This window comes from Lepus europaeus, chromosome 13 (genome assembly GCF_033115175.1).
Source record: "Lepus europaeus isolate LE1 chromosome 13, mLepTim1.pri, whole genome shotgun sequence".
NCBI lineage: Eukaryota > Metazoa > Chordata > Mammalia > Lagomorpha > Leporidae > Lepus > Lepus europaeus.
The window spans coordinates 68,445,134-68,471,688 of NC_084839.1; the positions used below are offsets into that span (position 1 = coordinate 68,445,134).

Here is a 26,555-nt window from a genome sequence, read left to right on the forward strand (position 1 = left end):
AGCATAGCATCACCTTAATGCAGAGAAAGCATCTGATAAAATAAAATTTTTCATGATAAAAAGAAATCCTTAAGCAAATCAGAAATAGAAGGAACAAACCTCAACACAATCAAGGCAATAAATGACAAACTCAGTCAGCATTATATTGAATAGGGAAAAGCTGAAAGCATTTCCACTAAAATCTGGAACCAGACAAGGATGCCCACTCTCATCTTTACTATTGAATATATTTCTAAAAGTATTAGCCAGAGTCATTGGGCAAGAAAAATAATTCAAAGGGACATAAATTAGAAAGGAGGAAGTCAAATAATCGCTGTTCACAGACGACATGATCCTTTATATACGGGAATCAAAATACTATGAAGAGACTATTGGAACTCATAAGAGAATTTGGCAAAGTTGCAGGATATAAAATCAACACACAAAAATCAATAGCATTTGTGGGTTTTTTACAAATTTATTTATTTATTTGAAAGTCAGACTTACACAGGAGAGAAGGAGAGGCAGAGAGAGAGAGAGGTCTTCTATCCACTGGTTCACTTCCCAATTGGCCGCAATGGCCAGAGCTGTGCCAATCTGAAGCCAAGAGCCAGGAGCTTCTTCCGAGTCTCCCATGCAGATGCAGGGACCCAATGACTTGGGCTATCTTCCACTGCTTTCCCAGGCCATAACAGAAAGCTGGATCAGAAGTGGAGCAGCTGGGACTCAAACCAGCACTCATATGGGATGCCAGCACTGCAGGTGGTGGCTTTACCTGCTACGCCACAGCGCTGGCCCCAAACCAATACCATTTGAATACACAAACAATATCACGGCTGAGAAGGAATTTGTAAGATCAGTCCCATTCATAATAGCTATCCAAAAAAATTAAATACCTTGGAATAAATTTAACCAAAGATGTGACAGATTTCCACAATGAAAATTACAAAATATTAAGAAAGAAATGTAAGACACAAAATATTGGAAAAATCTTTAATGTTCATGGATTAGAAGAATTAATATCAAAATGTCCATACTATCCAAAGGAATTTATAGATTCAATGCAACCCCAATCCAAATGCCAAGGAATTTCTTCTTAGATCTATAAAAAATGATCCAAAAAATTCATATGAAAACACAAGATACCCTGAATAGTTAAATCAATCTTAAGTAATAAAAACAAAGCCAGAGGCAGTCCCATATTTGAAGACATTCTACAGGACAGTTATAATCAAAACAACCTGGTACTGGCACAAAAATAGATATGTGGACCAATGTAACAGATTAGAAACTCCAGAAATTAATTCACAAATATACAACCAACTAGTCTTTCCAAAATGAGCTAAAATCACTCCCTGGATAAAAGACAGTCTCTTCAACAAGTGGTGTTGGGAAGTATGCAGAAGTGTAGACTCCTACCTCACACTCCGTAAAAAAATCAACTCACATGGATCAAAGATCTAAACCTGAGACCTAAAACCATCAAATTATAGAGGAAAAAAGGGGGAAATAATGCAGACCTTGACATAGGCAAAGTCTTCTTGGATAAGACCCCAGAAACACAGCAATTAAAGCAAAAATAGACAAATAGGATTACATCAAGCTAAGACGTTTCTGCACATCAAAGGAAACACTCAACAAAGTGAAGAGGCAATCAATAGAATGGAAGAAAATATTTGCAAACTATGCATCTGATAAAGGATTAATATCCAGGTTATATAAGGAGCTCAAGAAACTCAGCAACAATGAAAGAAACAATCCAGTTTAAAAAAAAAAGAGCTAAGGACATGAACAAACATTTTTCAAAGAATGATATACAAATGACCAACAGACACATGAAAAAATGTTCAAGATCATTAGTCACCAGAGAAATGCAAATAAAAACCACAATGAGGTTTAACCTCGCCCCAATTAGAATGACTCTCATCCAAAAAATCAAAAGTAATAAATTCTGGCAAGGATGTGGAGAAAATGTACCCTAATAAAATGCTGTTGGGAATGTAAACTAATATAACCATTATGGAAGACAGTATGGCAATTCCTCAAAAATCTGAAAATAGATCTACTATATGACTCCACCACCCCACTCCTGAAAATACGTCCTAAGGAAATGAAATCAGAATATGAAAAAATTACCCATATCCCCATGTTTATAGCAGCTCAATTCACAATAGGTAAGAAATGGAATCAACCCAGATGTCCACCAACTGATTTCTGAATAAACTGGGGTACATATACAATTGGAATACTACTCAGCCATAAAAAAGAATAAAATTCTGTCTTTCACAACAAAATGGGTGCAGCTGAAGACCATTATGCTTAGTGAGGTAAGCCAGACCCAATAAGACAAATATCACATGTTTTCCCTGACTTATAATAGTTAATATATAGAGTAAAAAAAATAACCTTCATGTATATGAAGCTGTCATCTTGTGATTTCATTGTTGTCTTTAACTGTTGTCTGTTCCCCAGTGAAACAGTGGTCTTTCCACATTTTATCTGTAGAGCTCTTTGTTTAGAGGAGCACTGAGCCTGTGATTATAAAGAAAATTAAGATTATGTTATTGCAAAAAATCAAAGGAAAGGAGAAGAGAGGGACCACTATATTCTTAGAATCACATCTACGCAATCTGTTTTCTATATATTGATAAATTTTAAAATATTAAAATATTTAAAACTAAATTATATAACTCCATGTTTTTAATATATTCACAGAATTGTACAACCACCAATACAAGGAAGATGGCTTTTTCATCAGTTCCAAAAGAAACACCATACTCATGAACAGTCACTCCCCAATTCTAGCCCTAAGTAACACTAATATATTTTTTGTTTCCATAGATTTGCCTATTCTGAACATCTCACATAAATGGGATCACGTAACATGTGATCTTCTGCAACTGGCTCCTTTCTTTTAGCATAATATTCACAAGAACCACCTACTTTGTAGCTTGTGTCAGTAATTCATTTTCTTTCAGTGCTGAATAGTCTTCCATGGATACAGCACAGCTGATCCATTCATCAACTGAAGAATGTTCTATTTGCGTTCACTGCGTCCTATTATAACGCTAATCTAAGTATTCATGGCGAACAGAAGCATTCTCATTTTTGTGTGAACATACATTTTTGCTACACTAGGTATACACCTAAGAGTGGAATTTTGGGCCAAACAGTAACTTGTTGTTTCAGCTTTTTTTTTTTTTTTTTTTTTTTTTTTAATTTTTTTGACAGGCAGAGTGGATAGTGAGAGAGAGAGACAGAGAGAAAGGTCTTCCTTTTTGCCATTGGTTCACCCTCCAATGGCCGCCGCGGTTGGCGCGCTGCGGCCAGCGCACCGCGCTGATCCGATGGCAGGAGACAGGGGCTTCTTCTGGTCTCCCATGGGGTGCAGGGCCCAAGCACTTGGGCCATCCTCCACTGCACTCCTGGGCCACAGCAGAGAGCTGGCCTGGAAGAGGGGCAACCGGGACAGAATCCGGCGCCCCGACCGGGACTAGAACCCGGTATGCCGGCTCCACAAGGCGGAGGATTAGCCTAGTGAGCCGCGGCGCCGGCCCTTGTTGTTTCAGCTTTTGACAAACTGTCACTCTTTTCCTACGTGGCTGCACCATTTTACATTCCTACCAGCAGTGTATGAGTGCCAATTTCCTCACATCTTCATCCTAACACTTATTATTATTTGTTTTTTTAAGTTTCTAGCCATCCTAATGGTTGTGAAATGGTATTTTGTTTTGGTTTATTTTTATTTATTTATTTATTTATTTAATTCAAAAGGCAGAGACATACAGTGGGGGGGGGGAGGAGGGAGAGAGAGGGGGAGAGGGAGGGAAGGAGAAAGGAGAGGGGAGGGGAGGGGAGAAGAGACATCTTCCATCCACTGGTTCACTCCCGAATGCCCACAACAGCAGGGATGGGTCAGGCCAAAATGAAAAGCTAGGAGTTCAGGGATGGCGCTGTAGCATAGCAGGTAAAGCAGCCACCTGCAGTGCTGGCATCCCATATGGGAGCTGGTTCGAGTCCCAGCTGCTCCACTTCCAATCTAGCTCTCTGCTGTGGCCTGGGAAAGCAGTGGAAGATGGCCCAAGTCCTTGGGCCCCTGCATCCACATGGGAGACCTGGAAGAAGCTCCTGACTCCTGGCTTTGGATCGCTGCAGCTCTGGCCATTGCAGCCAACTGGGGAGTGATCCACAGGATGGAACACATCTCTCTCTCTCTCTCTCTCTCTCTCTCTCTGCCTCTGCCTCTCCATCTCCCTGTGTAACTCTGACATTCAAATAAATAATCTTAAAAAAGAAACCAAGGAGCTCAATTTGTGTCTCCCACACTAGTGGCAGGGACCCAAGTACTTGAGACATTATTTCTGCCTCCCACAATGCATGCTAGTAGGAAGCTGGAATCAGAAGTTGAGCTGGGACCTGAACCCAGGCCCTCCTGTATGAAATGCAGGTGTCCCAAGCAAATCTTATCCACTGTGCCAAAACCTGCCCCTCACTGTGGTTCAGATTGGCACTTTCCTGACAGCTGATGATGATCAACATATTTTCAGTGTTCATTAATCATCTGCGTATCCTCTTGGGAGAAATTCCTATTTTGCCCACTGTTTTTAAAAAAAGATTTATTTATTTACTTGAGAGATAGAGTCACAAAGAGAGAAAGGTCTTCCATCTGTGGGGTCACTTCCCAAATGGCCACAACAGCCAGAGCTGAGTGGATCTGAAGCCAGGAGCCAGGAGCCTCCTCCAGCTCTCCCACACAGGAACAAGGGCCCAAGCACTTGGGCCATCTTCTACTGCTTCCCCAGGGCAAAGCAGACAGCTGGATCAGAAGAGGAGCAGCTGGGACACAAACCTACACCCATTTAGGATGCCAGTGCCGCAAGCAGAGGCCTTGCCCACTACACTACAGTACTGGCCCCTTTGCCTACTTCTTGTTTTGTCTTTGTATTATTTAATTCTAAGTATGGTTCTCTCTCTCTCTTTTTTTTTTTTTTTTTTTTTTTTTTGCTTTTGTTTAGAAATAATTTCAGACTTTATTTTTATTTATTTTTATTTTTTTTTTTGACAGGCAGAGTGGACAGTGAGAGAGACAGAGAGAAAGGTCTTCCTTTTGCTGTTGGTTCACCCTCCAATGGCCGCTGCGGCCGGCGCACAGTGCTGATCTGATGGCAGGAGCCAGGTGCTTCTCCTGGTCTCCCATGGGGTGCAGGGCCCAAGTACTTGGGCCATCCTCCACTGCCCTCCCGGGCCATAGCAGAGAGTTGGCCTGGAAGAGGGGCAACCGGGACAGAATCCGGCGCCCCGACCGGGACTGGAACCCGGTGTCCCGCTTCACAGGCGGAGGATTAGCCTGTTGAGCCGCGGCGCCGGCCCAGACTTTATTTTTAAATTACTTAATTGCTTGAGAGGTGGGAGTGGAAGAAAAGGCAGAAAGTGAGAGCGAGCATTCCCATTCACCCACCCACTGCCCAAAGGCCAGCAATGGACTGGGCCAGGGTCTAAGCCCAAAGCCAAGAACTAAGTCCAGATCTCCCATAGGAGATGCAAGAACTCAATGAATGGAACGTTGACCTCCTTGCTGCAATTAGGAGGAAGCGGGAGTTGGAGCCATCTTAAGTATAGTTTTAACTGCTAGACCAAACGTCCACCTTAGAGAGTTTTTATTTTTTTTTAAGCTAAAACAGTACAAAGAACTCCTGTACACCTTTAATCCAGATTTCCTAAATGTTAACATATTACAATTCTTTTATCCACTTGATTTCAGCCTAAAACATTTGAGAGTTGCAGAAGAAATGCCCCTTTACTTCTAAATACATCCCTGTACCTTCAAAAACAAAGACTTCTTTTATGTAACAGTTTGCTGGTTAACATCAGGAAAAATGCAATGCCAACAACTAACTTTACTCAAATTGTACCACTTCGTCCACTAATACCCTGTGTCGGATTTGGGCATTTCTACACGTTCCTCGCCTCTCAGGTGTTTGTACCTCTACAGAGCATGTTACTGCCAGTTGCTACTGCAGTGACTCGCAAACGTGTCAGCGCGTGGATTTTTTCAACACACCTAACCTCGGGGCTGTGGAACACGGTGGAGACGCTGAGCGGGTTGAAGGATTCCAGGTGCTGCGTTCCCCCTGGAATATCACCTGCAAGGCGCGCCAGCACCGCCCGGCTCCCTCCGCGGGTCAGCGCACCCTGCACGGCCGCTCCCCGCGAGCTTCAGAGGCGGCGAGGCCGGATGTCACCCATCCTCCCCTCCTTCCCGGCTGCTTCTTCAGAGCCCGGCCCATGGCAGGAATTTCATAAACGTCACGGGAGTGGATGGAGGGGGCTCCGCTGCCCCCGGCTTGTCCTCCGACGCCTGAAGTGACGACGACTCCGCCAGGGTGCCGAATCCCCGCAGTCTAGGGGGCAGGAAGCACAGGCCGGAGCGGGCAGTGGTCCTGCCAGACGACGCTTCTGCAAATCAGAGCGTAGGGAACCCTGGCCCCCGAGGCCCCGGATGTGCGTTGGCTTCACCCGGGCCCTCGCGGGCAGCGGGGCGCGGAGTTGGGTAGAACTCAGTCCGGCGGCGACTGCGCACGCGCACGCGACGGGCGCCGAACTCCGCAGCGCCGGGAACCCGGCTAGGGTTTCCCGCACCTCTCGGCCTCTCGCGTTGACTGGGGTCGTGGCGCGCCCGCGCTTCCGCCACTAGCGGCCGGGGGAACTGGCCCCGGGCACCGCCCCCTGCCCCTCGCGGCTCCGCCCACCGCGGCCGCCCGCTCCCTCTGTGGTCCAGAGTCCCGGAGACGGGCTCAGCTCGGTGGCATGGAGGGTGGCGGCGGCCTGGGGCGCGCCGTGTGCGTGCTGACCGGGGCCTCCCGCGGCTTCGGCCGGGCGCTGGCCCCGCTGCTGGCTCGGCTGCTTGCGCCGGGCTCCTTGCTAGTCCTAAACGCCCGCAACGACGAGGCGCTGCGGCAGCTGGAGGTCGAGCTGAGCGCCGGGCGGCCCGGCCTGCGCATAATGCGGGTGCCTGCTGACCTGGGCGCCGAGGCCGGCCTGCAGCAGCTGCTCGGCGCCCTCCGCGAGCTTCCCAGGCCCGAGGGGCTGCAGCGGCTGCTGCTCATCAACAACGCGGGTAAGACGCGCAGGGGCGGGCCCGCCTGGAAGATCGGATCCTGGGTATTCCCGCTGCAGTCACAAGAGAGGCGAGGGCTTCGGAGGGAAGGCCCGGTGCCGTCGGGGCGACCCCTGCCCGGACGGTTCAGCCAGCGGTTTTCCCAAAGCGCCCTATGGAACCTTCCGGAGCTCCTGCACAGCGCCCTCTGGCGGAGGCCTGCCTCCGGCCGGGGTGAATCCCGAGGTTCTCCGCAGGCCCCCAGAGGAGACAGGTGGCTCCCAGCCTGCAACTTGGGGTGGGTGGGCTCTCCACGTGTCTGTCCACAGAGCTGAGGAAGAGGAGAGAGGGAACGTCTTCAGAAGTGCTGGGCAGATTCTTCTTCCCTCTGAAGAAATTTGGGACAAACTGAACGAACAACAAGGCCCACCTGCCCTGGGTTATTCCTAAGATCTGCTTTTTTCAGGCACTCTTGGAGATGTGTCCAAAAACTTCGTGAACCTGAGTGACCCAGCTGAAGTGAACGGCTACTGGGCCCTGAACTTGACCTCCATGCTCTGCCTGACCTCCTGCATCCTGAAGGCGTTTCCCGCCAGTCCTGGCCTCAGCAGGACTGTGGTGAACATCTCGTCGCTGTGTGCCCTGCAGCCCTTCAAGGGCTGGGCGCTGTACTGTGCAGGGAAGGCTGCCCGGGACATGATGTTCCAGGTGCTGGCTGTAGAGGAGCCCAGCGTCAGGGTGCTGAGCTATGCCCCAGGTAGGTGGCGAGTCCCTCCATTCCTGCCCCACCCCCAGAACTAGCTGGTGCCCCTCACAGCTGCCCCGGGGGCCTCTTCTTCTGTCCCTCCGAAGTACATTGTCCCAGAATCAGGACTCGTCTCATCTTAGGAGGAAAACAGACTCCTTGGAAGTTGGCAGGGATGGGAGCAAAGGTTGTGGAGAGAGCGTAGGGAGCTGCCTGAGCTGGAGCAGAAGCACAGGGGAGTCAGATGCTGGACAGGGGTCAGGAGAGGACTGGGCTTTGAATCCTGGGCCTGTGGAGTGGGGAACATGTGGCCGCCTCCAGGCCAGCTTGGAGGACTGAGTGAGATGACATGTGTCCTGTCTCCCTGTTAGCACTTCTCGTGGTTGGCTAGGACTTAGCACACTGTGTTGTCTTCATACGCACACTTGTCTGCTCCCTCCCCTGGCAGCCTTAGAGCAGGGAGCATGCACGCTTCACCCGTGTGTCCCCAGTCCCAGGCAGAGCTGCGCTGAGGCTGTCCACTGTAAGTGTTGGTTGAATAAAGAGCAGACAGACATTGTTCAGTGCTGACCTCCCAGACTGAACCGTGCTGGAACACTACGGGCGTGCTGGGCCCTGTCCTCGTCACAGTGAAAGGGTAGGGGGCCTCGTGACACCTGGTCTGCTTGCTGACCACCTCACCACGAAGCCCCAGGGCCCCTTCCTTGATGGTGTAGGCTCGAGGTTGCTGCAGGTAGAAGGCGGCAGCGGCGCAGTGGTAGATGCCTGAGCAGCTTGGAGCTCTCGTGCTCCGTCCCCCCTTGGGAGTGGCATCAGGATCCCAGGGGCAGACAGGTGCAGTGGCCAGCCCAGAGCCCGGAGGTGGCAGGACCCGGATCTCACTTGGCTTCCTAGCTCTTGATCAGTACTGGGTCCACTTCATCATGTTCTGTAGGACCCAGTGCCTCTGCTTCACAACACACATACACACACACGCAGTTATTCTTGCAACCAGCATCCAGCTTGACACCCATGTGAGCTCAGCCAGGACTCGCTTAGACAACCGTGACTAACTGTCCACTTCTACCAGGAGCGGAGCAGAATCCAGAATGCCACGTGGCGGGGTTGGCTCTCAGGAGGCTGCTCTGGGCAGTCTGAAGGAGCTGAGGTTTGGGGAGGGCCCTAGGGCCTAGACAGAAACACAGGGTGGTCTGGGGAAGAATGTTCTAACAGATGTCCGAAAGTAGAATGGGCTGTTTGAACAGGTAACAAGTGCCCTCTGTTTGGGCTGCACACATGGCTGGAAGGTGCTCCTCCCATGAGATTCCATGATTTTCTGCCCCCAAGGACCACTAACTCCAAATCCTGGGGTGTTGTGATCCCTGTCTGAGGACTTTGAAGTACACGTGAGAGGTCAGGGAGGAGCAGTTCCCTCTGGGAGGGGTGACAAGGGCTGGCCTCGTGGGAAGTAGCCAAACTGGATTAGACCTGGAGGGCCGCTGAGATGTTAGCAGGTGGAAGGCATCCCCCATAAATGCAGGTAAAGGTAGGAAAGCTTGTTAAGGGAGTGCTGGCAGCTGGGTGCAGAGAAGGGCGCTGATAAGGGGACCTTGAGGACCAGGCCAGGCCTTGGGAGCCTTGCAGGGCTGGCTGCTGAGCAGAGGAACCCTGTCATCCCAGTGATGTGGTCGCAAAGCGAATTCAGCAGAGGCTACGGAAGGAGTTGGAGCAGGGAGAGAACCCGAGCAGTGCAAAGGGCCTGTTTTCCGAGTGTGTTGATGTGGAAGGGTTCTCCCTGATACCTGGGGACAGATACTCTGGGGACAGAGGACTAGGGGTAGTGCAAGTTTTGAGAACTTCATTACTAGGAATGGGACAGGTCAGGAGGAGGTGCTGGGTACCCAGGAGATGGTAAACTTGGTTTTAGACTCAGTGATCTGGGCAAACTTGTTCACTGGGCTTTGGAATTTGAACTTGGAAGTTGGTAGTGACAAAATGGAGACTTGTGACCCTAACCACAGAGTTCAGCCAAGATGAGGTATCACCTCTGGCCAGACCTGACTCAGCCTCCCCCTGCAACGTGCACACGCCCACAGCAGGGACCCATGACCTCCGTCCCTGCCTTGGCTGTGTCCCCTCATCGTGTTTCATCCCCTAGGTCCACTGGACACGGATATGCAGCAGTTGGCCCGGGAGACCTCCGTGGACCCAGACTTGCGAAAGAGGCTGCAGGAGCTGAAGGCAAGGGGGGAACTCGTGGACTGCAAGGAGTCAGCCCAGAAACTGCTCAGCCTGCTGCAAAAAGACACCTTCAAGTCTGGAGCCCACGTGGACTTCTACGATAAGTGAGCCCATGTCCTGGGCTTCCTGGGCCTTTGTGCCTCCACACGGAGCAGGCACAGCCAGGCTGCCCCTGTCCTGCCACACTGCCCTGCACCCCTGCCTTCACCGATAAGCCCTCGTGCCTCCCGTCCTGCTCGCGGACACGGCCAGCTGGGAGGCCCTCGGCGTGGCTGCCGTTATCAGCTGTCAGGAGGCTGTGTTGTGTTCAGGAAGCTCCTGCAGGAGACTTCGGGGAGAGGGGATGCATGTTGGCGTTCTCCGTCCCCAAGAAGAGAATTTTAGGGATAGAACAGGAAAAGAAACAGAAACACTAAATGGAAGAAGTAGGGACTCCTGCCCATGGCCAGTCCACAGGGAGTGATCTGGTGTCAAAAAGGAGGCCTTGAGTAGATTCACAGATGGCGCACGAGGAGGGAAGATGGTGCAGGTTCCCGTCCACATGGCTGCCCCTGCTCAGGGTAACAGGACCCATCCAGAACCTCATGTCCTCATCCTGATGCCTCCTCCTGCCTCCAGAATGCACCCACACCCCCCAGCTGAGAGTCTGTGTCCCTGATAAAGACAGAATAAATTGCAGACTGTCCATCCGCCTCTGATACTGGGCTGGGACTGACTCCCTGGGCCACTGGGCCCATGCGTGTTCCGGAGGCAATGAACACAAATTCCCGGCCCTGCCCTTCTTTCCCAGGAAGTTGTCCTGGGGCTGTGAGCCTCTCACCAAGCCTTGCCTGACAGGTGCCAGCAGCACTGCCCAGGACTGACAGGCCCAGATACCTATTCCTGTACGCTTGCCTGCTGTGCCCCTGCTAGGTACTGCCCTTTCCTCACCGCCACCTGTCTGAAAGACAGTCATCCTCATCTGACCCCCCCACACACTGCCGTCACTCATGGGGCATCTCCGATCCCAGTTCTACCCCACTTCACACAGCAAAGCCCTGGGTGGACCCTTGCTCCTGTTATGGGCCTTTGGGCAATGTCCATCAGCCCAAGGTGCTCATCCTCAATGGGGTGGGTCTAGGACCTGCCTGCCTTTGGGGAAGGTGCCAAGAGAAGGAAGCCCTGAAAAATCGGGTACAACCACCCTGGTGTTTATGTAAGTCTGTCGATGCGGGCAGGCTGGGGCTGCATGGTGGTGCTATGTAGCCCGCCACTGGCCCCTGTTTAGGAGGGAGTGAGTGCCCTGCCTGCTAACACCAAGGCTTTGCCTTGCATCTGCTTGTGCAGAAGGGAATGCTGGTGCTCCTTGTGGACAGCAGAGGGCGCTCCGAGGCCGTACCTCTTGAGACTCCCTGGCAGCTGGGCTGGCTGGAGTGCAGGGTGGCAGGTCCTGGTGTGGAACTGGGAGTACCCCAATGGGATTACCTCACCCAGAGTCAAAATTGCTGGATTCAGATCCTTGCTATGCCACTTAGCAGCTAGCAATGCAGGACAAGCTGCTGCTCTGTGCCTCAGTTTTCTTCTCTAACATGGAAAGGGCCAGTCCTGTGGCGTAGCAAGTAAAGCCGCCATCTGTAGCGCCGACATCCCATTTGGGCACCAGTTCAAGTCCCGACTGCTCCACTTCCAATCCAGCTCTCTGCTGTGGCCTGGGAAAGCAGAAGAGGATGGCCTAAGTCCTTGGACCACTGCACCTGTGTGAGAGACCTGGAAGAAGCTCCTGGCTCCTGGCTTCAGATTGGCGCAGCTCTGACCCTCGTGGCCAGCTGGGGAGTGAACTAGTGGATGGAAGACTTTTACTCTCTCTTTCTCCTTCGCTCTCTGCCTCTCCTTCTCTCCCTGTGTAACTCTTTCAAATAAATATTTTTTTTTAATGTGGGAAGACACCACCTCTCTCAAAGGGACACTGAGAATCTTCAGTGACCTGAGGTTTGTGGATGTCCAGCACAGCGCTGGCACTGCAGGAAGTGCCCACACAGGTGCCAACAGCGTTTACTGCCTTCCCGAGGCCCTGCTTGCAAGCCAGCTGGTCTCTCGGCAGCCCAGGCACTCACCCTTCACAGGCCTAAAGCAGGAACGCTGCTGCGCTGCCGCTGATCCAGGCCTCCTCGGGGGTGTGGGGGTTTGGGCTCAACACTTGTGCACGCACAGGAAAATGGATGAGCTCTGGAGTCAGGAATCCTCAGTCCCACTTCTGTCTCTGATGGAGACGCTGGGGGTCTTGGGTAGGGCTCCCCCACCGTCCCAGCTTCTACTTCCATAGAGCAAATGAACTCAAGCTTCTTTCCTGCATACCTTCCTCAGAGTTGTTCCAGATGCAGTCAAGGGTGGGCCAGCCTGGGTCGCCCTCCTGCTGTGGCGGGGGAGGGTGGGGGACCTCCCCAGCTCCTTGCTCCCAGTGCCAGCCCTGCCCCTGATGGACGGCCCAGCACGGTGGTTCTGCTCTCTCTCATCCAGGCTGGCCTCCTGGCCTTATTGAGAAGTACCACCTGCGCCCACGAGGGGGCGAGGCCCTCCTACTACTGCCGTTTGTCTGCTCTGCCAGCATCGAAGAGCCTTGGAAGCCAGCTCTTGGCCCGCTCTCCCCTGCAGTTCAGGATTCTGGGCTCAGGCCCCCAGGGAACTGGGGAGGTCAGAAAGGGCAGGCCCCCAGACTCCTCGGTAACCCACAATCTGTGATCACAGGGATTTCGCAGTCCCCGCTCCAGCCCTGGACTCAGCCTGCCCAGGTGCCCCAACCAACAGGGCAGGGCAGCTTTTGTGCCAGCCACTTCGCAGTGCACACTGGGAACACAGATGGGTAGACCTGGGGAAGGTGATGCTCCACGGCCTTGGCCACCACACATGTGAACACACGTGAGCACACATGCATATACATGCCTACACATGCGCAGAGCCCAGCTGCCGGGTGAGCAGAGGCACAGATTAGCCAGAAGACAAACAAGGCTTCTCTTTGTCCTCCGTGTGTAAGAGCAGGGCAGTTTTCTGGGTTTGTGTTTGACAGCTCTGAGCTAGGAGCCAGCAGCTGGCCTGTAAGGAGCGGTCAGTGAGGGGAATATTCCAGGCCCAGCCCAGGGAACAGTGCCACCTCCACCCGTGAGCTGGGACTGGGCCGCTCGGGCGCGCTCCCCCACGCCCAGTCCTGTCCTTCGTCTGTCCCATGAATATATGTACAAGACGAGTTCCACACCCAGGCTGGAGCCGAGGCCATTGCTGGCCAAGCCTAGAGATGCCAGCAGCTCCTACCACCCCCGCAGGATGGCTGCCCCAGGACACTCTCCTTTCCACGCCTCCCAGTGTCTCAGCCCAGGAAGCTGGGCTCTGAGATTCTTCCCACAGAACATGGCCTTATAGGCGATGCACCTCTTGACCCCAACCCCAACTGACCCCGAAGGCTCCAGGCCTCCTTCTCCCTCCTCAGCGCCAAGGCCAGGGCGAAGGAGGAGAGGGCCCTGGGCCCCTGCTCTTGGAGCTGCAGAAAAGTGAATGAAGCTTGCAATGGCAGGTGGCTCCTGCCCCTGCCAACCCCAGCTTGATTCCAGAGCTCCAAGGCCTGGGTTTCAAGACGCTGTGTGTATTCCACAGCCTTTAAACAGGCCCAGCTGTTGAGGGTTTGATGAATGAATGAATGGGAGAACTATGGTGATGCATTTGAGGGGGCTGGGAGTCAGGCCCCTGCATGTGGCCCCCACCCAGCCCAGGCCCCCCCGTGTGAGCCGGCCCCCTTGGGATCCCTGCAGGAAAGCCCACATGAAGAGGGTGGGCTCAAGACTGCAGTCACCTGGGAGTTTTAAAAAAAATCACTCCTGTTTATCTTTCTGCACCTCAGACTCTAAGCAGATCAAGGGGTGTCCCACTTGCACCGGGCATCAGAAAGAGAACCGTGAGCTGTGGGTACCTGGCAGCAACTGACAGAAACCAAAGGAGGCAGTCCCTCAGGGAAGGGCAAGTTCAGGATTAGGGATCAGGGTCCGTCTGAGGTCAGAATTAAGGATCAATACATGGCCATGGTCCAGGTCACTGTAAGGCCAGATCTGGGGTCAGCCCAAGGCCACAGTTAGGCTCAGTCTGTGGTGGAGACCTCAAATTTGGGAGCAGAAACCGAAATCTTGGAGAGGCAGAAAAGGCCTGCTTTGAAAATGCTCATTTGCCCACAGATGAACGCTAGGGCAAGGAGGCCGGGCCTGAGATGGTGATGGAGGCAGGGGCTGCTCACTCCGTCCTCCTAGAGCCCCAGATTCCCTACTCCCCCCGCCCCACCCCCACAAGAGCACGGCACAAAGGGCAGGGGCAGCTGCAGCAGTGTTCTCTTTAGATATTTATTTCTTTATTCATTTGAAAGGCAAAGTTACAGAGAGGGAGGAAGCGACACACACAGAGAGAGAGAGAGAGTGAGATTTTATATTCTGGTTCACTCCCCCAAATGACTGCAAGCGCCTGGCCTCCTGGCCACAGAAACCCAGAGGCCAGGAGCTTCGTCCAGGTCTCCCAAGTGGGCACACCTTGGCCATCCTCTGCAGCTTTCCCAGGCCATTAGCAGGGAGCTGGGTCAGAAGTGGAGCAGTCAGAACAGGAACCAGGACCCATATCAGATGCCGGCGTCGTAGGCAGCGGCTTAATCTGCTACACCATAGTGCCGGCCCCATGCATCATTTTCTTCCAGAAAATGGGCTTTCTCTAAGAGTCAGTCCTTGCGGCCTGCCCGGGTGGAGCAGGAAAGGGACCAGGGCTGAAGCTGGGGGCACTGAGAGGAGGCAAGTCCCATCTCTCCTCTGAAGCAGCCGGCAAAGAAACCCCAGCCAACCCAGCAAGAGCCGGAGACCAAGACGGGCCGAGCAGGACGGTGAGAGTGGAAGCTGGAGACAAGGAGAGAACCAGGAAAGCAGGGAGGAAGGCAGACAGACAGAAAGAGCCGGAAATATAGTAAGACGGATTTAGATGGGAGGAGAGATGGTGGGGGAAGCCACGCAGCCTCGCACGCTCACACACACTCACACTCACACACACCCAGGCATGCGCTCACGCAGCCGCCCTGAGCCTTGCTGGAAATAATCCCATTCGCGACGCCGGCCTCAGCTGCACAGGCAGTGCCGAGCTGTTACCTTGCACATCTGTCAGCTCCGAATGCAGAAGCTGTCACAGGGTTTGTGTGTGTGTGTGTGTGTGTGAGAATGTGTGTGTGCTTGTGCCTGTTTCTCCAGTGAATTCTGAGGCTTTGGTCGGCAGAGGGAGATCCCCAAGGGCCCAGAGGCTCACCACAAAGTCCAGGCCTCCGCCTTCCCCCTGTGCAGGCGAGGCCTGGGAACTGCCCAGGTTTAGGAGCTAGCCCGCTAGACTTGGTCCTAGGCAGTCGCGTCTCCTGGGAGAAGCTGAGTCTCCTCTCTTGTCAGAGGGGGAGGTCAGGTAGCCATGCTGGACGAGAGGTGACAAGCGCCTGGCCTGATGTGGGTCGGTTACGGTTGGGATGCCCGAGAGACTTTTCCTCCCACTCATCACATCCTACTCAGCATAGCCACGACGGGCTGCACCCAGCCCCCAGGTGCCCTGAGGCCCTGAGGACACTGGCCACCCCCAGCCTGCTCTTCTCCCAGATGCTTTCCTCACCAGACCCGAGCATGGGCCTTGGGCTCTGACCCGGCGCACCCGAGGGTCTGAGAACCTCAGAGCCAGGGCCTCTAGGAGCAGAGAGGGCTGGCACAAAGCCTGGGGCACATGGCAGTGCTCAGCCGGTCTCACCAGGACCCCCAGGTAGACCCCTGAGCCCTCCTCTCTGAAGACCAGGTTTCCAGTCCCACCCCCGACTCCCCAAATGTCCACTTCCTCTTTCTCTTGCGTGTTTGCCTTCTCTCCCGCTGTGATCCACGCTGATCACAGAGGGACTTTAGAGCAGTGAGGAGGAGGCCCAGACTCTGCAGGTACGAGGCAGCCTGCTCACTCTAAGGAAGGCAAGATAAGGGCCCTGGCCAAAGAGACCAAGCTCCTGGGTCCCGCTCCTCCCATGTCCACCCAGCTTCAGCTTCCTGGCTCCTTGGGCCCCTTCAAGACCTGAGTGCAGAGGCCCCCCTACCCATGTCGCAGGCACCCCTGGCCCGACTGCCTGGGCAGAGCCCTGCTGAGCCCCCATGCCATCTCATTTCCCATCCTGTCCACTCAAAAGTTGAGACATTGTAAGCAGCCTTCGGGGGGCTCTGGGAGCTCACTGCAGGGGCAGTGGGTTCTGATCCAGGCACTGAGACCAAAGATCTCAGATCTGTGGCTGCAGCCGAGTGGTGTGCTCTCTCCAGAGACCCAGATGCTGTGTGCACATGTGGGTGTATGTGAACCACCCAGGATCCCACTTAGGTCCCAGCCACCCGTGTATGTGTGTGTGTGTAACTGCCACCTTAATAGTAGTCATATGGGGGGTTTGCTTTCACATGGAGGCGTGTAGTCATGTGTGTACATGTGCATGAGCGTTCTGACATAAAACTTGCTGGATAGCAGTGTGTGCATGCAAGTGTGAGTGTGTCACTATATACACCCCATGAAGTTATTGTGAGGCTGAGAGTAAAACTATGGAAACTGCCTTGAGTGCATATCAGCATTCGGTTAAATAACAGTGGGTCTGTGTGTTTAAACTGCGAATTCATACAATAGTGTGCACGTGTGTGGTTGTGTGTGTAACCACAGGCTGTGGCCCGGGGTCCCTCTCAGTTCATAGCACAGTGTACGTATGTGCACATGGGACAGGATATTACCTTGCAAGACAGTGGGGAGATTTAACCTGTGTGTGTGTGTACATGCGTGTGAGAGTATGCTTCTGCCATGGGGCAGGTGTTCCTGGATAAATTGGTGTGTTCAGGCCCATGACTGGGGGCCTACAATTGTGAACTGACAGACTCCAGCCACCCCTTACACCGCGTCCAGTGAGAAGGAAATGTGTACCGTGTCTCTGTTAAACACGAAAGAGAGCAGCAACCAAATATCAGGCCCTGCAGTGGCAGCAGCAGACCACAGAACTTTCCCTCTCTCTCTCTCCCTCTCTCTCTCACTCTTTCTCCCCCTCTCTCCTCTCTCTCTCCCCTCTCTCCCTCTGCAGCGTCTCAGCCCCTCTCTGGCGTCGTTCCCTCACACCTAAGCCCAATGGTGTTTTGCAGGCTTTCAGCTGTTACCTCGGTCCCTCCTCGCCTCATTCCCGATTCACTCCGTTGCTATAGGTATGTTTGAAACCCCAGCGTGGTAGATTTTAATTAGTCTTCCTACAGATGGCCAATTAACATTCATTACTTTTGCCTTGAGCGATTAATTATGAGTTTGGATAGAAAAGGAGAGAAGAGGAGAGAAGATGGGCAGGTGAATGAAAGGAGAAAAGAGAAGAGGGTTTGATTGGAAGTTTGGAATTTTTACACAGAGCAGACCGGGGGGGAGAGGGTGGGAAAGAGGCGTTTGAATCCCCTGGCTGCCAGCGGCCTCCCCCGGCCCACAGCTGCTGGGGCCCCTAATCGGCTTGGCTGGCCCAGCCCCCAGGAAAATAGAGCTCACACCCTCGTCTGGAGTGCGGAGGACTTCGCTGTTCCCTGACCCAGCCCTGCCATGGTACCAGCTTCTTGTTTCTGGTGCCAGGGCTGGGGTGGGGGCGTGGGGGTGGGGACGAAGGCAGATAACCCAGAGAGAAACTCCGCCCGAGACACGGGCTCCTGACTGGAACCGTGGTGGCCCACTGCACACATGAGCAAACTGAGGCCCAGATACTGCTCTCTTTCATCTACAACCAGGGTGGTTGATAAAGGCTTCGGGCAACTTCACCAGGAACCATCTGGTTTCAAACACTCCCTGCAGCACAGGCATTGCATATGGGCGCCGGTTCACGTCCTGGCTGCTCCACTTCCAATCCAGTTCCCTGCTAATGCACCTGGAAAAGCAGTAGAAGATGGCCCAAGTCCTTGGGCCCCTGCACCCACGTGAGAGACCAGGAAGAAGCTCCTGGCTTCCGTCTGTTGCAGCCATTTGGGTAGTGAACCAAAAGATGGAAGATCTCTGTCCCTATCTCTCCCTCTCTTTCTCTGTAACTCTGCCTTTAAAATAAGTAAAACAAATCTTTAAAACTCACACACAGAGACACACACAATTCACAACCTTTGGCGTGCACCGAACAGCACACACTCATCTGATTCCCCTGGGCCAGGCTGCAGCAGCTGCGACCTATGTTCCTAACTCTAAATTCCTCCTGGGAATGGAGGATGGAGGTCAAAAAGCAAACCGTGGTCCTTTTTAAAAACAAAAATATTTTAGTGTATTTGAAAGGCAAGAGAGAGAGAGAGAAAGAGATCTCCCATGCCCTACCTCACTCCCCCACATGTCCACAACAACCAGGGCTGGGCCAGGCTGAAGCCAAAAACCTAGAACTCAGTCTGCATCTCCCCACATACGAGTGACAGGGACCCAAGAACTCGAGCCATCACCTGCTGCCTTGCAAGGTACACACTAGCAGAAAACTGGAAGTGGGAACAGAGCCAGGGACTTGAACCTAAGAACTCTGATATGGGATGTGGGCATCTCAAGTGGCAGCTTAACCACTACACCCAACGTCCACCCCAACAGTGGTGTTGCACACTAAGATTACCAGGGATTTTTGTTTTGCTCTCGCAAATCATCTGTGTATCTTACTTTCTCTGGCATACATGTATTCCTTGATCAATACATAGCATAAAAATATGACTACATATTACTTGCTATTTTTCAAAATTTTTTTGAGAAAAGAAACAGAGAAGGAATTCTGTTAGGTCACCCATCTCATAGGATCATGAGGATTCAATAAAATACAATTTGGAATGTCTTAGAGCCATGTCTTCAGGAAGAATAAATGTTAGCTATTATTAGTATAAATAGCAGTTAGATTTTGAAATAATGGTATCTGGCTAGTGGGAATTTTGAGGAATTTATGCTTAGCTCTTTTTTTGCTTCTCTGTATCTTGAAAATGTTGTGTAGTGAACATGCATTACCTTGGTAATAAGACAGTGTAATGTGGGAGAGAGAGAAGAAAGGAAGGAGGGGCAGGCAGATGCATTTATTCTGCTCCAAGCAAGAGCAGTTCTGCTTTAAGTTTCTGTTACATTCCTAGCGTTTCACTGAGCACGGTGAGGGTGGCGGCTACTAACAGGTGCGCAGCCCATGTCCCAGCTGTACGGTATGGCGGTCCCACTCGAGCCATAACACCCTCTCCTCCACCCACCAGCCCCTCTCCTTGTTGGCTTCACCTTCCTCACCCTTTGCATCCTCAGCACCTCCCTTGGCCTGTCCCACTCCTTGCTCACCTGGACTTCGTGGGGTGTTTTGTGTTTTGCTTATGTAGTTTTCTGTCTGGATGCTGGTGAGCAGGCACTGGACGCCCAAGCCCACTGCCACAGGGGCTCACCTCTCTGGCTCAGCCGGTCAGCCCCCTTCCCTTCTCCTTCCTCTCCCCCTGCTCACACTTCACTTTTGTTCCTGAGCCTTCCTCGCACATGTGCAAGGCCTAGGCCACACACGACTGTGCCTTCCCTGCGTGTTCACATTTCAGGGCTCCCTCAGAGCGCCTTAACTGCCCCTAGCCATGGATGGGCTCCTGTGGAACATGTGTCCATCCTTGGTCTGATCCATCTTGGAGGGGCAGGTGATAGACGGCTATTTCACATCGGCTGGACTTGCCTCAGATGGGAGCCTGGGTGGGACAGAAGTGGTGGGCATCTCGGATATTGTGCTGCTGCCATGGACCCTCAAAAAAGCCCCCGCCATCCACTGCACACCATTCACCCTGTCCCTTCAGTGGTCACTCGGCTTGTTCCATTCCAGCCACCATGGTACAGGCTAAGCTCCGTGAGCAGGGCCGCCCTCTCTGCCCTCAGCACCAGGCACAATGCTTGGCGCACAGTAGGTGCTGCATGTATCTTGAATGCTGAGAGAGCACCATGTAGTCAGGCCATGCTGCGTGTTTATGAAGGGCTTATGGAGATGCAAACGGTGAGTGCGATTTACAGCATCACTTGTGAGCTCCGGTCTTCTCTAGCGACAACTGGAAAGGATGCAGGTGACTGGAGCAGTCAGGGAAGGCTGCCCGCAGAAAGAGTAAATGGAGCTCAGGGAGGAGAGCTGAGGCTCCCACCACAGCAGGAGAAAGCTTGGCTTAGCAGCTCCTGGCAACCCGAGTGCCAGGATGCAGGATGCTGTGGGGGGCAGGGCCTGTACGTGGGACAGAGGGGGCAGCAGCAAGACAGAGACCTGAGCTACAGGTGGCAGCGTGGTGGAAAGGGCGGGCCGGAGCCAGCACTGCAGGTGAGGGCACAAAATCTGCTATTGAGAGAGAGAGAGAAAGAGAGAGAGCGAGAGAGAGAGAGAGAGAGAGAGAGTGAACCAGCACTGCAGGTGAGGGCACAAAATCTGCTATTGATTGATTGAGAGAGAGAGAAAGAGAGAGAGCGAGCAGGGTCTGTGTGAGCTGCCAGCAGGCTCATTAGGATAACAAGAGGCTGCTCCCCAGCTTCTGGAACTCCTGGGCGCATCACACCTGAGCATATGGCTGTGCTCATTAAAGAATGGTTGTGGCCCGGTGGTGGGGCTGGGGGCCTGGGCTGATGTTTCGGGAAGGGACAGAGACAAGGCTTTCCCCAGGGCTGGTAGGGGTGAGCGAATGGGCACAGAAGAGGCCCTGGAAACACGGACATGGATGCAAGAGAAAGGATCCCCTCTTGCCTCTCTTTTCTCTTTGCAAAAGGGGGCCATAGAGTGAGACAGAAAGGCCGTGAGGTGGACTGGGACTGCGGGCGTGGGAACCAAGGGCAGCGGCTGCCTTGTTCTTTTTGTGCCATGGTCTTGGGGACTTCTTTCCTGAATGACACAAATGCAACTGTGCTTCGTGCCTGGAAGACTCCAAGGGGCACAGCTTTGGGGAAGGATGGAGAGGTCTGCCTGGAAGAGGAGACTTGAAAAGGCCTTGAAGGTTGAGCTGGGTGGGCATTGGTGAAGAGAAGGCAAGAAGTTGGTGAGCAAGAGCACTGAGTGGGTAATGGTCTGTTGGAGGCCAGACGACAGACGTCTCAGAAACACAGGGGCTGAGGGACTTCCATGGAGGCCCCTACGTGGAGCTGCTCTCTCCGGGAGAGGGTCTGCATTATCAGCCGCTGTCCTCCACACCAGGCTCCTGGGACCTCTCACAGACGCCTGCCACCACTATGGCTGTCTTGCTAGGCATCCGGTCAAGAGCCAAGGGTTCCTCCTGCAACATCTTCCACACTCAGTACAGCCCTGCCCGGCCACATTGCTTTTCTGTCCTCTTATCTCAATCAATCCATTTCCGGATCTGTTGGGAGAACAAGGCAGAAGGGCCCTTCTCAGCGATGTCAGATGTCAGAGCTGTGCGGGGCAGACACAGGTAGAGCCGTTTCGTGATACTGGGTGTGCTACTGGCCTGGACTCCAGCAGGGCCTTCACGGTGAGTGGATAAGGCCTGAAGCCATGATGGCCTCGCTCCAGGACCTCCTGCCCTGGGCTCACCCTGAAGTCCAATTCTCAGGGGCCCTAGGCATTGTCCCGGCCCCCTTGTTTGTCACACTCCCTTCTCTGGCCCTCTGCCCATTATCAAATGTCTCTTTCCTCTGAGTCACTTAGTTTAGATGCCTGAGAAAGAACCTGTTTGAGCCAGGCCCTAAGTCAAGTGCATGGGTTAGCCCACAGTGGGCCACTCCAGTGGTGGGCAGAAGGAAGGTCACGTGTTCACCCGGGCCCATCAGGGGATGTGTGGAGGTATCACCTGAGCAGACACATGGAGATGTTCTGCGCGTGTCTTGCTGTTTCTTCACACGGAAAGTACTTCTGCAATTTCCTTCATTATGCTGGTCCTGGTTTTTAAGAGGCTTAAGCTCAGTAACACAGCCACTATTTGTTGGAAATAAACATTTGTTCTAAATTGTTTTCCTGATGAAGTAGGGGAAATGTGCTACCTGAGTTACTAGAGTGTTTTTTCTTCAAATTTTTTTTCTCCACTTTAAAACCTTTGCAGATTACTTATTGGCATAATTTCTCTGTTCTGTCCCAAATGGTTTTGAAATATTTCTTGCTTCTCTAAGATGACATACTTTGAAATATTGCTTCAACCTTTGAAGACAAAGAGGAAAATTGCTATAGTTTCAAAAAAGAAGCTCTTCAGGAAAAAAAAAATGCCTACAATGCTTAGCCCATTGTTGAAAATATGTGAACATTTATGAACAAAAGGTGAATTCAAATTCAGAAACCAAAGTCAGCCAAGACCTGACTGTCCCAGCCACCTGTGCATTTCAAGAATAGCATGATCCGACTTCCATGTCTGAGAACTCTGCAGAGCCCCTCAGTCACAGCCAGCAAGCCAACATGTTTTCAACAACCCCGAGCGTCCTATGCGGTTTGCCTTCACTCTGCTTACAAACGTTTTGAAAATTTGCCAGCTTTTCAGAGACGCATGAATAGTGTCACACAAGGAACTGACAGTGCTGAGATCACTCCGAGTTCTTTCATATACCGACAAACCCCAGCACCATTCAATCCCCGAGATGCGCGTGACAATGTGCGTATAAAGCTCCTGGCTCATCCTCCATAAACGGTGTAGCAACACCATGAAATCTTCCACTTGTGTCAGCGGCTCCAGTGTAGACGGAGTCATGCATTTTATGAAAACCAGCTTCCATGATCATCAGGTGTGAGAGCCTACCCCAATCTTATCCTTAACCATGGTGCACACGAACACCTGCTTAATAAAGCCAGGCAAAAATAAATAAATAAATAAATAAATAAATAAATAAATAAAGCCAGGCTCGGACAATTTTTCTGCAAGGACCTTACATGGGTTGAGAGCCAGGCGGCACTGCACCACCAGTTGTCTCTGTGTGTCTCACGAGCAATCTAAAGACACAATGCCCCTCTTTCTTATTGCATTAATAATTCTAAATCTTCGCCATGTGCCGGGCACTATTCTAAGCACATTGTGTATATTTATGCAATGAATCCTCCCAAACAACTCCTATGATTTATTCCCAGATCAATTGATTTATGTAGTTTTATTTCAGATTTGTTTGTTTATTTCATGTAAGTTACCGGGTACTGAAAGTGTGATCAATCACCTGAGTTTGACAGCAAGGTTGCACAATGTGCAGAGATTAACTTAAAGCAGTTGTTGAGTTCTCAATGTGTCCTGTTGGTTTCCAACCCAAAGCACTTGGCTTTGTTCACACATGAGATTCCCCATGCCCGTGATAGACACAGCTTCCCCAGAAATAAAATACCTGCAGGTACATCCTGCTTTCCTCATTAGTCAGATGATAGTTTACAAAAGACAAGTCACCAGAAAAATATATACACCACAAAACTACACCAATTACAAGTGCACTTCATATTTTTTCTAGAGTTCTGAAAATTTCCAGGAATTTTTCCAAATTATGATTGCAGCTTCATTCCTGAATTGCTTTAGTAGGATAACTAGAATGAGAAATAGGATTTCATATCAGTTACTATGTTCTGTTCCCATCCATAAAAAATCTAATTACTAAGATTTAAAACAAAATTTCCATTGGCCTTGAACTTTTTGTACTTTGAAGGTAATTTGGGGTTGAGAAGCCCATTACTTCCTTTCAAATTTCAAGCCATGTGCAGACTCTTGTTTTGAAATGTGTTACTCCGCACGCGCACCCTCATGTCAACCCTAATTTACTCCTGATGATGGAATGCTTGATGATTCCTCACTGCTACTCCTGGCATCATAATTTGATGATAAACTCTTGGAAAATTTTGTGAAAAATGTAAACTCAAACTTTTGTTTTGACATCACTTTTTAGATTCTATGATTTAAGTATTTATTTAGAATTGCTCTGTGATTATGTTCCATCTACAAGAAGAGAATGCCAATGACAGATTTTCTAACACTTCTTGTTAAGATGCTTTCCATGTTTTCTCAGTTATTTTCTAACCAGATTAATGTCCCAAAGCAGGGCTCTCAGCCTAGTGTCATATTCCTGCTATCACTCAGAAGCCATGGATTTGTGCTTTTTCCACTAACTGTAGTTTTTAATTAAGAAGCAATTTTATTGTTATTTAGTTTTCTAACATCTTAGATTTTTCTAATTCTATTTTTTTTCTTTTGTTAATTTGGAAAGAATATTTTTATTCCTTTGATGGCTCTCCTGTCCATTTTATTAGTTACATTTCATGGAAGGGGTAAAATATGAAGTTAATCACCATCTTTATTTACCTTCCTCCCAAAAAAAGTATGGCCCAAGTGTCGATAAAAGTTGTACTTATCGGCCAGCGCCGTGGCTTAACAGGCTAATCTTCTGCCTTGCGGCGCCGGCACACCAGGTTCTAGCCCCGTTTGGGGTGCCGGATTCTGTCCCGGTTGCCCCTCTTCCAGGCCAGCTCTCTGCTGTGGCCAGGGAGTGCAGTGGAGGATGGCCCAAGTCCTTGGGCCCTGCACCCCATGGGAGACCAGGAGAAGCACCTGGCTCCTGGCTTCGGATCAGTGAGATACACCGTCCGCAGTGGCCATTGGAGGGTGAACCAACGGCAAAAAGGAAGACCTTTCTCTCTGTCTCTCTCTCTCACCATCCACTCTGCCTGTCAACAAAAAAAGAAGTAAGTGTTATAAAAAAAAAAAAAAAGTTGTACTTATCTATTTTGTTGGGATTCAATGAGTTTTCCTATTCCAAGGATTGATGTAATTAGCTCTTCAGATGAAGCCTCCACTCCATCGCCTATGCGCTGTACTCATAGAACCCTACTTAGATATGTGATAATCCGTAAGATACCACCTCTGTATTTCTTAGCTTCTCAATGTATCTTACAGCTTTACCTCTTACTGTGATGCATCTTTTCAACTCTTCTGATTTCAAGTTCACAAATTCTCTCTTCTGCAATGTTCAATTTGCTAATTTCTTAGCAACTGACTTCCCTATTTTCAATAACTATAATTTTTACTTTTCTTTTTACTTTTCCAAATCAGTAGGATCCTTTTTTACACTGAGGCATCATTTAAAGACTGTAAAATGCATACATTTTAAATGTATCTCTTGGTGAATTTTCATCTACATACATATTCATATAAATAGCACCTGGATTAAAATACAGAATATTTCTAGGACCACAGAACATTCTGACTCTCTAGTCAATAATCCTTTAGAAGTTAACCACTATTCTGATTTCTAAGTGTAGATTCATTTTGCCAGTTCTACAGCACTATCTACATGAAATCTTACAGCAGATATGGTTTTCTGTTTGACTTCTTTTACCCAAGAATGTATCCAAGATTTATCCATGTTATTGCATGTATCAAAATTTCATTTTTTTTACCAAATTCACTTGTATATGAATCTAACAATTTATTTGCCCTAATATTCATGGACATGTCAATTGTTTCAGGTTTTTGACAATTATGAATAAAGTCTTTCTATGGACACAACCACTCTTTCCTCTTGGGAACATACCTAGGAGTAGAATGAATGGACTGATCTAACTTTGTTTAAAACTTCCAAAGATTTTCTGGAGTTGAATCATTTTACAGTCCTATGCTAGATTTTTTTTTTAGTTTTTTTTTCAATATCATCTTCAATTTTTTTACATATGAAACATAATTATTTTATATGCCATATCTGATCATTATGATACATGTGGTCTTTTTGCAGACCTAATCCTGCAGTTTGCAATTGCTGCCAACTCTCTCAGAAATTTGTTTTGTGATTTTTCATTGCAAGTTTATCTTTCTTGAAATGTTATCTGGGGGAATTACTTGAAGTTTGGTTTTCAGATGTATTCTTCTACATAAGAGGAGTAACTGCACTTGCTTACTTCTGCCAGGGAATACTTGAGTCCTTTAGTCATTCCTAAAACTCTTGGTTCCAAATCCAAGTGAGAGTGGGGATGTGGTTAGAACTCACAGGAAAACATGTTTTCATTTCTTCCTCTGCAGAGAGCCAAAGCTGATGCAGGCACACATGCCTGCGACCTCTCACTTTGTCGGGTGGCATTGTTGTTCACTCAGTAAAGACGTCACCTTCCAGGGATCTCTGAAGAGACCTTCTGCCCATGACCAGGCCCCGTCTTTATCCTGTCCTTCTCATTGGTGGCCACTAAAGTCCAAGCTCTGGGCCACCAGGGAATTGGGATTTGTTGTATCATGAACTCTAATTTCAGAACTCACTTCCTTATCTCAACGCAAGCTTTCTATCATTTCTGAGTAATTGAAGAATTTTTTTTACTTTTATGCCAGTTCAGCTGTCACCAAAAACCAGGTTTTTAAGACTGGCAAGGGGCTGATGCTGTGGCATAGCAGGTAGAGCCGCTACTTGCAGTACTGGCATCCTATATGGAAACCCGTTCGAGACCTGGATGCTCCACTTCTTATCCAGCTCCCTGCTACTGCACCTGGGAAAGTAGCGAAGGATGGCCCAGGTGCTTGGGCCCCTGCACCCACATGAGAATCCCAGAAGAAGCTCCTGACTCCT

The 26,555-nt window shown here is 50.5% G+C and overlaps 1 protein-coding gene and 1 long non-coding RNA gene across 2 annotated transcripts; one reads left to right on the top strand and one right to left on the bottom strand.

Moving 5' to 3' along the window:
* Positions 1-958: 958 nt before the first annotated feature.
* Positions 959-6,523, bottom strand: LOC133772757 (uncharacterized). Its single transcript, XR_009867814.1, has 3 exons — positions 6,041-6,523; positions 2,386-2,511; positions 959-1,081 (listed from the first exon to the last, which is right to left on the bottom strand). It is a non-coding gene; the product is annotated as an uncharacterized LOC133772757 (long non-coding RNA).
* A 197-nt stretch (positions 6,524-6,720) lies between these two features.
* On the top strand, positions 6,721-10,725 carry SPR (sepiapterin reductase). The gene is made up of 3 exons (XM_062209649.1): positions 6,721-7,096; positions 7,542-7,832; positions 9,958-10,725. Exons 1-3 carry the CDS (start codon positions 6,787-6,789, stop codon positions 10,146-10,148), a joined length of 792 nt encoding a protein of 263 aa, XP_062065633.1. The 5' UTR covers positions 6,721-6,786; the 3' UTR covers positions 10,149-10,725.
* Positions 10,726-26,555: the final 15,830 nt, after the last annotated feature.